The sequence below is a fragment of the Amaranthus tricolor genome, chromosome 10, assembly GCF_026212465.1.
Source record: "Amaranthus tricolor cultivar Red isolate AtriRed21 chromosome 10, ASM2621246v1, whole genome shotgun sequence".
Classification (NCBI taxonomy): Eukaryota; Viridiplantae; Streptophyta; class Magnoliopsida; order Caryophyllales; family Amaranthaceae; genus Amaranthus; species Amaranthus tricolor.
In genome coordinates, this window is record NC_080056.1 from 4,169,373 (window position 1) to 4,183,394 (window position 14,022).

The 14,022-nt window shown below is 33.4% G+C and overlaps 1 protein-coding gene across 1 annotated transcript; it reads right to left on the reverse strand.

Moving 5' to 3' along the window:
- Positions 1–14: 14 nt before the first annotated feature.
- Positions 15–10,564, reverse strand: LOC130825176 (uncharacterized). Its single transcript, XM_057690267.1, has 11 exons — positions 10,270–10,564; positions 10,060–10,164; positions 8,964–9,118; positions 8,780–8,873; positions 8,622–8,692; positions 8,429–8,535; positions 6,677–6,798; positions 3,952–4,040; positions 3,261–3,320; positions 2,703–2,807; positions 15–801 (listed from the first exon to the last, which is right to left on the reverse strand). The coding sequence occupies exons 1-11, from the start codon at positions 10,421–10,423 to the stop codon at positions 682–684; spliced, it is 1,182 nt and encodes a 393-aa protein (XP_057546250.1). The 5' UTR covers positions 10,424–10,564; the 3' UTR covers positions 15–681.
- Between the last annotated feature and the right edge of the window lie 3,458 nt (positions 10,565–14,022).

Below are 14,022 nucleotides of genomic sequence, written 5' to 3' on the forward strand. Positions count from 1 at the left end.
AATGCATGCTTCAACTAGACAGACTCAATATGAGATTACTGGACTCAAGACCAACTTGAAAATATATTGCGTTAAATTGAGCATAAGCTCTCGTGTGATCTACTCGATCAATTATCACCCCCACATACAATTCTGCGTGCGTAGAATGAAATTGTGTAAATAATTTCCATCAAGGTTTTTTTTCGATCAATGCGAATATAATCAATGCGAATATAGAAAACTGTCAACACAAAATGGATTTTAATGTTGATAGAAACAATTCCTCGAATGCCTCGCCAAAAATTGGGGCTATCGCAAGACATTATGAATAATAAGAAAAAGATCAGAGACATTGCATACAAATATTTATGCGACATAAATAGTCATTGACAATTTGACGCGCAATGAGACGGGAGGCAATACAGACTGAAAAGAAGCTGCTCCAATCTTAACAATTAAAGTCCTAGAAGAAAACGTTTGAGGTATGAATGTGAACTAACATGTTTTACCCGGCTGCACCATTCTGTAAAACCTTTCAGCTTATCAAGATCAACGGAGCAGCATGCTAGAGCTGAGAATATGTCGATAGCTGAACAGTTTCATACTTATTAACGCTGCAGTGAATTTGCCATAATCTCAGTCTTGTGCGATCAATGATAACGATGAAAAATTTGTTTTCCTAGTCAAGTCGTTAAAGCAGGTTTAAGATAGCAAGGGTTCTGCTGAATTTAGGTCTTCCAAGTTGACATTGGATTTTACACCCATGTTAGAGAGGGAGCTAAGCATAGCAGGAATATCAGCCTTTAACGAATCAATAACAGCCTGTCGTACAAAATAAAACACGAAAAACATGAGTTCCTAAAAGTATTTGAAAAGGAAAAGTAGAAACAACTTATAAAGCACTCATTTCTTGTGTAAAATTTATATGTTTTGGTTGGTTGTGGATGGCAAAGGTGATGGAAACAAATGTGTGAACAGATAAATGATGAAAATAAAAAAATATTGAAACTACAACAATTCAATTACATGATCTGATGTAAACAATACTCCTACTTTTTTTTCAAATCGAATAAATTTGTATGAGAAACAAGGACAGAAAGTAAATATTTAAGGTAACAGAAAATTCATCCTAACAAGAGAATTAGAAGAAATGCTTGAGCTCACTCGAAAACCTTTACGCACGATCACGATACGGTGATGCGGCCTTGTTTCAGCATGGATGGTTCACGAAAAAATGTGGTGTATGCCTCATAAGGTGGTTGTGAACAAATAATATTTATATGATGGTTGTTCACAGAGTTGTGTGTATATAAGGTGACTTTGAAAATTAGGGTATATGGTAGTTGTTCGCAAGTTTGGCTTTTAATATCAAGGCCCTGTTGTCAAATCTTGCTTAAGGGATATTCCCATTTACTTTCTTTCCCTTTTTAGGAGCCCCGATGTCTATTACAAGAAATCTGGAGAAAATGATGAGGAATTTTCTTTGGGAGGGAGACGAAAAGGGTATCATTTAGTGAATTTGGGAGATTGTCAAATAGCCAATTCAACAAGGGGGTTTGGGAGTGGGGGGTTTGGAGGCAAAAAATTTGACATTACTTGGTAAGTGATTTTGGAGATTTCCTCATGAAATAAATTCTCTTTGGCATCGAGTCATCAGAAGTATCTATGGATCTTCTACATCTCTATGGGATGCAAGCGCTAATTCAGGTTCTTCATTTCTCTGTCCTAGGAAGTCAATTTCTCATGTATTTCCAAATTTTTTGGTTAGGTATGCAACCTTTCAAATCTCTTTTTCTTAGATTATATCAACTCTTCACTAAACATGATGCTCCTATTTGTGATTTTCACTAAACATGGTGCTCCTATTTGTGAGTTATATTCTTATATGGAGGGCGATAACCAAATTACATGGTCTTTTCTCTTTAAGCATCATCCTTTAGAAAGAGACCTTCAATCAATCATTGAAATGTTATCCATTCTTCTAAATTTGCCCCTTCCGAGATTTCAGACTCTTGGTCTTGGAGTCCGAAAATTTCTACAGGCTTTTCTTGCGCTTCATTATATTCGTGCCTAGTATCATTTCCTTCGTCTATTAATTATTTTTTTGCAGCTAATTTAATTTGGAAATCTAAAGTTCCTTGTAAGATAAGAGCTTTTGTGCGGTAGGTGGTTCCGAGAAGCTCACTAGTATGGAGAATCTCCAAATTATAAGGCCTGATAAAGCTTTGAGCCCTTGGTAGATGGTGAGGATAATGATCATCTCTTTTTGCATTGTAGCTTCACGAGAGAACTATGGGGCAAACTCTTTCGGATAAGTGGAGATCTTTGGGTTGCTCCAAGAAGGATTGAGGATTTTCAATTCTTTATTTTTTTTTGAGAGGGAGCTCAAAATTTTGTGGAGATGTTGCAATGCAATTCATTGGTGTGTTTGGTTGGAGAGGAATAGACGAATTTTTATTGATCAGGTATTACCATTGGATATCATTTGGGAGAAAGCTAAGTTCTTAGCATCTTTATGGGCAAAAAGCAAATGGTTTTTTTGATCATGCTACTCTAAATTATCTTTGGAGGAGTAATGTTTCCCATTAATAAAATTTTCTTTATCCAAAAAAAGAAAAAAAACAATGCCCTATAAAAGGCATGAACTTAACTGAGAGTTAGTACAAAATAAGCCAATAATAAAATTGAAAAATAAGCAAAAAAAATTTGCATATAAAAGTTACCTTCTTATTCTCCTGCTTCTGATGCTTTATGACCTCCATTGGCCACTCATTGACCATTTTTTGTAGCTCATTAATTATATCTTGTCTTTTTGAATCAGGAAAACTCTGACACAGAAAATGTATATGCATGAAAAACCTTCACAAATGAATCCTGTATCATTCTAAATTGACGCAAATACCAGATTCTATAGCTCAATAAAATACGCGAAAATGGTCTTTTGTGATCTTTGATGACACTGTGCAACAATAGATGTCTCACTTCCTATCATATTAAGACAGACACGATCCTGTTACAGAACCTTCTTTACTTTCTAGAGGTAGATACTAGTGAAATAGATGTGAACTTAAATTGTGATATCGAGATAAACATGGTACTCAAGTTACAGATGATAAAAGGCATAGAAATATTAGGCACATCTAATGCAGAACAAATCTACTCTTAATTGTTTTTTGGGCATAATCATCGTGTTTGCAGGTATATCATTGGCTTCAATATTGTTGTTACTCTCAGTTCTGAAAGAGTGAAAGGCGCATTTACATTAAACATATGTATATTACCTGATTAATAGCTTGAATCACACTAGCAGCACTTTCAGGCTTTTTCTCAAGCAAGTATCCCTGCACATTGATTAAAAATTCAATTAATTTGGGGGAAAAGGCATCATTATCAAGTGCACATAACCAAGAATAAGTGATATTCTGATATTCCACAAGCCTCAATCAAAATAAGGTGCCCATCCATCAAAATTTAGGCTGATTGTATCATTTCCAAGGGGCATATAACTAAAATAATACAGTAGCAGGTAGCCTTAAGTTGCAACAGCAGGGAGCTAGTCTCACATTACTGTGCTAAAAAAATTTAAAGTTCAGCAAGTAATAACTAGTTTCTTCCGTAAGCTAAAAATATGAATTCTGAAATCGGAAACTCTGGCAAACTAGCTGTAGTTTGACAAATGTTCTTCTGCTATCCAAAGACCATAGGCTAACTTAAAATTATACAGAAATGATTCACAATAGTAATTTTCTTAGAATTCTAAAACAAGAAAAACCATTGTGAACGATCAACTGTATCTCAAATATGAATAATCCCCAAACCCAGGACTGCATTCCCAAATCAGACACAAGTAACCATTGCCATGTTAAAACAGTAGATAATTCATCACCACCAACCATCGTATATCATTCTCTCTCTCTCACACACACCTTATGTTCACCACCACAAACATATTAATAACAAGAAGAAAATTACCTTCGCACAAGAAAACCCACTCTTGATAGTGTGCTGATTGTACATATCTGATCGTAATTTTTCAATTTTCCAGAGAGATTCAAGGTCACCTGAAACAGAAATTGGTACTTTAGGATATATATGTGGTACCTTGGTCCATCTAATTCTGGGAACTTTTTGGTGGAAGCAATAAGTTATGATACAATGGAACAGAGAGAAATTGTACAGCAATACATACTTGCAAGATAAGTCATAACATAAAAGACATTATTAATGTACAATTAGCAAACCTTGATATCTTGTATATGACGTGATATTTTGCATAGGGAACAAAATCATTACAGCTAAAGTTATCTCCATCAGGACCATCGAAATGGACTTTCATTCAGTAAAAAATGGGCTTTGAAAATAAAATGGACAAAAAAATTCTGCGAAAAAAATCTTTCTGGACCTACTTTTTGGAAATGAATACAATAACCTCAATAGTGATGATACCCATAAGCCTCTTACATAGAAAAGTGTTGCTATTACCGTGAAGACAAGCTGTTAAAAATGAATTAGAGACTGTAGTCGCATTGTGAAAATAAAAATTTCAAAAATAAAGTGAAGAATGAAGCCTTTTTATTCAAGTTTTGATGAGACGAATAAATTAAGTTCTAACAGCAACAGATATGAGACAAGACTAGCTACTTTCAGTTTAATAATTGTTAATGAATAAATAAAAAAGTTATATTCAAAAGCAAAATGTGTTGATATTATTAATGGTTAGTCAGGCATAGAATACCCACAATGTACCAGTGAGACCCATCCAAAAACAAATCGTCCACATATAAACAAGCTGATGGGACAGATTTTCCCATATTCTTAAAAAAGTAGGAGGTTGGAAGGTTCAAAGGCACACAACAGCGCCCACTTTCTATTAATATCTTCGTATGCATGGCTGAGACTAAAGACAGACTTATATGGGCAGACTAATCAATAAAGATAAGTTTTCCTCTACAGATGTATTTTCTGCACTAGAGAGATGAAAATTCGGAAAAAATACTCCCTCCATCTCAAAATATTGCCAAATAGGGTTTATAGATGGGTTGTTTAGTTTCTAGGTTTAGTGAGTTCCAGATTGGTTTGGAGAAGCCGCCGCAAAAGTCAATATTAGGGTAGGTGTAGTAGATGAGTTAAATGTATGGATATTAATTCATAATAAGTGGGGTCATAATTAAGTTTGTATTGGCAACTGTTAGGGTTGGGTGTGGACCTAGTAAATGGGCGGGGGGGATCACGGGGCAGGTCGGGGTCAATAATTTTAAAATGGGTCATCCATGGGCCAAGTATATTCGAAGCCCTCCAATTTGAACTCTGAAAATTCTTTTTTTTTCCTTTTGCATTCTCAAATCGCATTTCTGCTACTAGTCTGAAAACATGTATTTTAGACTTATGGGATTCAATGAACAAACTTGATGAATGTTTGACTCAACAATTCTTCAGAGACTAATTACAGACAAAATTATTGCTATAATGATGTTGACGTTGATTTAATTCATTTGATCAAAGTTTTATCTTCTCCGTTTTGGGATGCCATCTAAGTTTATCCACCATCATGGAAATCAAGATGGCCGACAAAATCATAAATCTTCCATTTGCAATACCATTTCGGCAAAGCAGAAAATAAAAACGAAGCATCTGAAGATGATAAAGATTCAATCATTGTCAACAATGGCAGCAGCAGTGGCCATTTCAAGAAGATTGTGTAGATGGAGTGGTTAGCACAAGACGATGAGGATCAAGTTGCGTTTGAGGTTACAATCCATATAAATGATGGAGATGCCAAAGAGACTAACAATGTGTTTATTCAAGCTCTTAATCCATTTCTTATTATTGGGTAGTTGACTGGTTGGTCGCAGTAATAGCAGAAACGTGGGGTGACCACTCGCCCAGATTGCACGACAAACATGACCCAACTCACACAGAGTGGTGTTTGAGTTCGTCAATATTAGCAAGTGTGAATAAGAAAGGAAAGGAATATCAAATAAAATGGCACAACGAAAGTTCAAGAGAAGATCTTAGAAGGGCATATAGAATTAAATATAAGAAAAAAGAGTAGGTAATGTGTGCATTGTGTGGTGTGCGGCTCATAATTCTATCCCTTTCATTCACCTAGCCCTAAACCAAAATGTTAAAGTTGTCCTTATTATGACTAGCTCTCTTTGACTTCTGTTCGATTCACAGCCCCACAATCCCTCTCGTTTGTTGACCTTTGCACCTTAACATTTTATCTAACTGTAGTTCAATGGTGAACTTTTTAGTCTTGACATTTGGAACTACAAATTAATTTTAGTTTATGCGTTATTTTCTTTAAAGAAAATATTTAAGATCTTAAATTTTATTATAATATATGAATTTTTGAATCTATCTATATTCGTCCCCTACTGTCCAACATACACTAAGGTATCGATCTGTGTTCTCGTACCTTGCACCCCATACCAAATTGTTCCTTGCATTGGGTATCAATGGTAGTTTAGGAAAACTAGAGGTTCCCCAATCTGATATAATCTCAAACGTTAAAAAAATAACCCCAAAAAAAAACTAATAAAAATTTTATTATGCAAATGATAAACATTATTCTTTAAAAGGAAAGCACACATAACAAGGCATGTACTGCATAACCTAGTGACATTGGAGAATAAAACCACAACAAAGGCAGGAATCAGTGATAAAAGAAAATAATCCAAAACAAACATATAAGAACCTCTCTTGGAAGCAAACTCCATCCAAATTTCATATGTACTTTTCCGCAATTTGACTCCAGCCTTTAAAAACCTTCTAGAGTACTTTGTTATCAATTCCCAATTATCAGCCGCATAACATATACTGCAAATTGACAATTCATAAATCAGATATGCATAAAAAGCTAGGTCATCGATGAAAGCATAAAGCATTAGGCTATTCAAGAAAGCATCAAAAACAAAGAATTAACACATTCCTAGTTGTATAGAAAAAAGAAAATCGTTGAGGTCATTAATATTATACTTATAGAAAATACAACACAATGAAAACATGACAAAAAAGGTCTTGTTTCATCTATACTAAAATTGTTTTTACTGCTTAAATTTTTCTTTTATTGATTGAAGAAATAGACGTCAACAGATGAAAACTGATTTTTACAGATTCCCTATGTTTTTCTTATAGTTGCTGAATTTTACTACTAAATCATAATTTCTGACTTTAACAGAATGGGTATTATTCTTTTGAATCGAGAGACACACCCTCGCATTGTCACTACAACATTCACATGTTACAAAATGAATATTGTAATCACCTTATTTTAAACTTAACTCAAAAAGCAGCGGAATTTTCAATACACCACAGAATAACCTAGACGGCACAATTTCATAACTAAAAGCATTTGAAGCCAAAAAGGTCGAAAGTGAAGCGATTCACCTATACAAAAGCTCAAACAAATATGAATTCGTAAAAACTAACTTAAGGTGAAATTGAAAATGAGTTATAATATATGGGACAACTTCATGATTTCCGACACACCTCATCAGCTTAAGAATGTTGTAGTGCAACAAAACCATATACTCCTCCATAAACACCAAATATTAAGGTTGACTTTTATTTCTTTGTAGTCGGTTGTACTGAGTGCATTACTATAAATATCAGAACCTAGCAAACAAGAGAACCATGCATGACAAGCAGAATTTGAATTCATCCTACCAGCCACCAGGTCTCACTTTCTGTAAAGCCAAAACCCGTTAAAGATGTTACTAGGGAAAAGATAAATGAACTACAGATCCATTGACATCAGAAACAGTCTTGATGAAATTTTCCCATATAAGATCAACAGACCTTATTGAGAAATTATTTAACAGTAGATAACTATGAGAAGTAGTGAGGTAGAGCTAAGGAACAAGCATCCACACCCAATTACCTACACTTAAGTTATTGCATGAAGGTGGAAAACGAGTTATTATAATGCCGAGTACAGCAACAAAATATTTACTATCGGTATGACTATTCGTCTGTACCCATTACCCGGCATAATCACGTTAACTTTGTGGTGAATAATTAAGAATGAGTTCCATAAGTACAAGAAACAATATGTACTATGTTGAACGTTGAAATCTGCATGCAATACAAAATGACAATTTGAGGAACAGCACCAAAGGTTTTGGACCTGAATATTACAATTTACCGAAAAGATATAAAAAAAAATTGAAGTGATCATAATTCATATTTCATACAAAAGCTACTAAACTGAAGTCAAAGTGCTGTACGAGGATGATTTAGGCAGATTTGGTTGACCACTACTAAGCATGATACAAAAATATGACCGCATCGCATCACATCGTGTTGTAAAGGTATTCTAAAAAATCAAACCAATACTTTGCGTGTTGTAAAGGTCTAAAATAACAATGCTTCATCTAAAAGAAAAATAGCACACACGTACAATAAACTCCTCAAGTGAATGACCATTGAGCAAACATGTGTGAAGTACCTGAAAACAATATCTGCGGTTGCAGGTTGTAATGGTAAATCATTCTTTTTTACGTGATTCATTATGTCCAACATGAGCTTAACATCTTTCTGCTCCTTCGCATAAAACTGCATGAGAAATCTTAACTCAAAATTACTAGATAGTTCAATGAACATGAACTATGCTACACCTATACAGAAGCTTGTGTTTATACCAATAGCTGGTTGGCAGATCCAATTGCAGGAGTCAAACCATAGACATTATGCCTACATATTGTTCTCTTTCCTGCAATAAAAAATGTTTTGCTCATGTAGACTCGATAACAGTATAACATATCCTATATAGCAATTTGAAAATAATATAGGACCCTACCATATTTGACAGTCCCCGCTCGAACACATGCCTTGGCAACTTCTAGACACAAGTTACAATTAAAATTATCCTGGATTCGGAGATTTGATAGTCGCTACGCACACAAGGTAAAAATTAGCAAATAATAGCCCTATAAACTATTTTAAGAAGGAAAAACAAATTAAATTCAGAATGAGACGCTCACGAATATTCGAAGCTTCTCCAAAATATCAAACAAAAGCTTAATATCATCCGAGCTTTTACATTTCTCAACGAGTGCCCACAACCATGCATTTGGAGGAGCAGAGCTTTTGGCCTTAATGGATTCAAGAATTTTATCATGAAGTTCCTTCACAGTATCTGCAAAGATGCACTAAAAACATTAATAACATCTTATAAATACTCATTCGTCCCACTGAAATTGTTACAATATTGTTTATAGTTTTAAAAGTTTTGTTGGTTAAAGCAAGAAAATAATAGAGTACAAAAACATGTTCAAAAGTGTATGAGTTAAAAGAGAAGATTGAGTTTGTGGATGAAATCAGGATCAAGATGTGAGCAGTGGGGTCATGGCGAAACGTAGAAACTCATCAAGACATGAATAAGGTAACAAGTTACTCCCCATTAAAAAGCCACATCTATTAAAAAGTTAAAAGTATTGAACAAAACAAATCAACTAATAAAAATTACAATCAACACATGACAAAATACAAGCACATACAAACCCAAAAGAAACATGATAAAATGCATTTTGAGGAGAGGAGCTTTTTGCCTAATAGAATCGAGAATTTTATCATAAAGAGTTCCTTCACAGTATTTGTAAACACACACTAAGACATTAAAACCGTATGTCATAATACTCTTATGTCCCAATACATTTGTTATAGTTGCTTTTTGAGTTTTGTTGTTGTAAGTAGGATAGACAAATAGATTTTAAAATGTCCACGTGAGACGAATAGGAAGATTGTGTTTGTAAATGAGATTAGGAGGATGGATATGGGTGATGACGAAATGTAGTAAACTCATCCAAACACAAAAATATAGCAAATTTATTGAGGCACAGGGAGTATATATCTACTCATCTTTGCCAAGACACAACTATGAATAAGATTTAGAAATAGTAATAATAAATAATAATCACCACATAACAAAACACAAGCACTTATAAACCCAAAAGTAACATGATTTCACACGGTTTAGAAACAACGCAGTCCATCTAACATTTTCATACAGTAATTATAAAAGAACGAAAATAAAAAATTAAATTGATAATCTTAAGTTCAAAGAAATAACATGCTTACTATTACTGGTCTCAGCAGCAATAGCCGAAGAGAAAGGCGCCGCCAAATGAGGCAATGAATGATTAGGATTCTGCCATTGGCACCGCAATTCACTGGACGAATTCCCTAATTAGATTCCATAACAATGTCAGAAATCAACAAATTGAAAACCCTAGAAAACAACAAATTCGATGATTGAACCAAATAAACAATTTTACTTATGATACGTACTGATTGAAGCAATATTATGGAGAGAGGAAGTATGGAAATTTCTGGAAAGAGAAGAGGATGGATACAGAGAAGCTTCTTCAGCCATTAGGTGATGAAGGAAGATGCGATTTCTAGAAGATCCAGAAACGCGACGGACGATAGCAGCCATTTGCATGACGTAAGTTGGACGGAAAAGTATGCCGGCGGCGAAGATTGTTTCGCGTCTAAGTAAAACAACACCGGATGGCGGTGCGGAACTGAAGAACTTGGGGTTTTAGCCTTTTAGGCGGAGTTAAGTTGTCAAATAAAGGGTTGTTTGGTTTACATCAAGGGAAAATAATTTTTTTATACACAAATTCTGGTATTAAGCGATCTCACCGTCAGACGTTGATTATACTTTGATCGAATAGTTTAGTAGTAGAGGTTTTTAACATAATAGACATTTCGTATGAATTCGTCTCACGGTGTGATAATTTTATACAAGAGGGGTTGGTTTTTATATTGAAAATGAATTAACCAGGAACATACACTTGACTTGGAATTACTGACGTATTTGAGTGTTCATGGGTCGTGTTGAAGTATACCACGTGTTTTGTGGACTACAAGTAGTAATGGTAGTGTCGTGACGATCATCTTCAAATAATGGCATGTAACACAGCACGAGCACGCGGGTATACGTGTAGTGTCAATGGGACATATGGGCCACATTGTGTATCATAAGGTGTTTCGAGAGAGAGTTGTGCTCGTGTTCTTTGTGTGTCAGCCCAATAATTGAAGTCTGATGTATGTCTACACAATCAAAGATACAATTTATTACCGTTTAACTTAATTTATGGTAAGTTCGTGTTCAACTCAATGAACAATAATTTACTTATGCAAATTCAAATGGGTGTTATGTAATAATATAAATGCAAAGGTGATATTTTAATGTGAAATTTACGACAGTCTAAAATTTTGAACCCCTTTTGTGTTTGAACTTTTAAAATGTGCTTGAGAATATTGAGTTTAACTTTCAAGAGTATTACCATCGCATATACTCATTCAGAAAATAAATGCATTATTATTTAAAAAAGTTATTTAATTTATACTCGTGATAATTGAGTTCCGCATTTTCAAACATATTTTCTAAATTCCGAGAGTGTTATAAAATAAAAGAGGAATCTATAAGAAAATAATAATAAAATTATCTCATAAACATATAAAATATCATTTATAAAACAATGTATAAGACAATTTTCATGATTTATCAAACAAAAGATTAATAACATTGCATCGTAAGAACCTGGCCAACGTACCAATCTACTCAAGTCCATGATCAAACAAGCAACAATCAAAGTAAATACAAGATAAATAATCAGAATATATATATATATATATATATATATATATATATGTGTATATATATATATATATGTGTATATATATATATATATATATATATATATATGTGTATATATATATATATATATATATATATATGTATATATATATATATATATATATATATATATATATATATATATATATATATATATATATATATATATATATATATATATATATATATATATATATATATGTGTGTATGTGTGTGTATACACACTCAAACCAGATAAATTTTGATTTATTTTGAGTGTAAGTTCAAATTATCAACCACTCTTTTTAATTCATCAACCTTATTACTTCTTATTTTGAGGGATACTTGTAAGTTTCTGCCCTAATATTGTCATTCCAATTGCTTTTTCATTAATTGATTCAACATTTTCTGTAATTCCTCTCAGATTATGGCGATATCTAGATTTCTGTGGACGCTGCTGCTTTTCTGCTTCTTTGGTGTCTCTCTCGGTAGAGGTAAGCTCAATTTTGATTTGTTTTTGTATTCCCCGCCTCAATATTCTACAGTTTGCATGTAAATTGTAATGGTTTTACATTTGCAATTAGAAATTTTATGAACTAGAATGTGCTTCTTAATTTGATGACAAAATCATATTTGACTTGCGATGTAGTAATATCAGTAAATGTTGTTTGATTGCATTTGGTTTTTTCAATTGTAGTGCCGTCTTGACTTCTATCCCAAAGTATATGAAGCGTCCTTAAAGTGATTTCTTTCTTTTCTATCTTTTATAGTCTCTCATTATCACGTTTGTCTTAAACTACACTCCATGTACTCTGCCTTGCTCCAAATTTATTTGAAAGCTTGTGACTCCAACATTGTAACTTAGCATTTACCCCATCACCGGTTTTATCTTAAAAAAACAATGTCATTAGTAAACATCATGCATCTATGCACGTCTTCTTATACCAATCTAGTTATCTCATTTTAGTATCGTTAGGAAAAGAAAAAGGCTTAAGGCTGAGCCTTGGTGAAGGCCAATTGTGAATGGAAAATCTTTTGTTGCCTCTCTACATGTCCTAACATTCATCTTTACTTGTCGATACATATATTGCATTGTATTAGTGTATTTATTGAGAATACCCTTCAGTGTCCACCAAAGTACTCATACCTTGTCGTATGCTTTTTCAAACTCAATATAAGCCATCTGCAAGTCTATTTTTCTAGTCCTATAACACTCAATTATTTGTCTCATTAGATGGATTATTTCCATTGTAAATCTCCACAACATAAATTTAAATTGGTTCTCTGATATGAAGGCATCTCCTCTTACATAAATCTATCACACTTTCCCCAACTTTATAGTATAACTCATGAGTTTTATTCTTCGATAATTAGAGCAATCTTAGATATCTCCTTTGTTCTTGAACAAATAGGCACTAGATTAATTTTTCCACGGTCATTGGGCATCTTGTTTGTCCTCCAAATCTTGTTAAATAGATTAGTTAACCAAGTCTTTCTATCATTCCTAGGCATCTCCGTATCCTATTAGGTATACTATATGACCCAATTAAACGTCTCTTTTATCATTGACTTTTTAACTCTTTGCATAAATTTTCTATATTCATATAAAGGAATTTGTGTTCCCTACAACGTGTCCTTGTTCTTCATTAAGTAGCTCATCAAAATATCATCTTGATCAATCCTTAATGTTCTCGTCCTGAGCTAAAATGTTCTTATCCTTATCCAATCATCCTTACTACACTTTACTACTCCTATGTTATTAGATTTTACTTGCCTCCTCTTTTTCATCCTATGTAAATCATTTTCTCGTCCTTTAGAATCTAGTTTGTACTTTGTCAAACACCTCTTCAAAAGCTTTTGATTTCGCTTCTCAGAATTTTACTTCTGTCTTGGTTTTGATTTTCTCATACTATACCAAGTTTTTCTTACTTTTGAAATTTCCTAATGCAAGATAACATTTTTTCTTTCCTTGATAATTGTCTTGACCTTCTTATTCCACCACATTGTATCCTTCTTTACCGAGAAACTACCACCTTATTCTCCTAAAATTTTGTTAGCTATTCGAATAATGCAAGTTTTCATGTTTGTCCAAATATCCTTTGAATCCAAAGTTATTTCCCAATTTGCTTCTTAAATAATTTTCTCGACAAAAACTTAAGTATTATTCTCTTTTAATCTCCAACATTTAATCCTACGTTATTTTTTCGCTTTTTTAAATTCCTGCTTGAAGGAAAACATCTAGAATACAGATTTTGTGTTGGGTGGCTACACACTCTTAAGATAACTTTATACTTTAGGCAACTACCTCTATCTATTATCCCTTAAAAAATAGTTAGTTTGAATTGCATTTACTCAGGTTCTAAAAGTCACCTGACTATTTATCTTCTTAAACCATGTGTTTGCAACTAACAAATTGT

What these genes read in the sequence shown, in the direction of transcription:
- LOC130825176 (XM_057690267.1), bottom strand. Translation starts at nt 10,423, where the DNA reads ATGCAAATGGCTGCTATCGTCCGTCGCGTTTCTGGATCTTCTAGAAAT. An exon ending in GATCTGCCAACCAGCTATTG is followed by an intron (nt 8,536 to 8,621) that starts GTATAAACACAA and finishes TTTCTCATGCAG; the next exon opens with TTTTATGCGAAGGAGCAGAA. An exon ending in GGAGTTTGCTTCCAAGAGAG is followed by an intron (nt 4,041 to 6,676) that starts GTTCTTATATGT and finishes TTTCTGTTTCAG; the next exon opens with GTGACCTTGAATCTCTCTGG.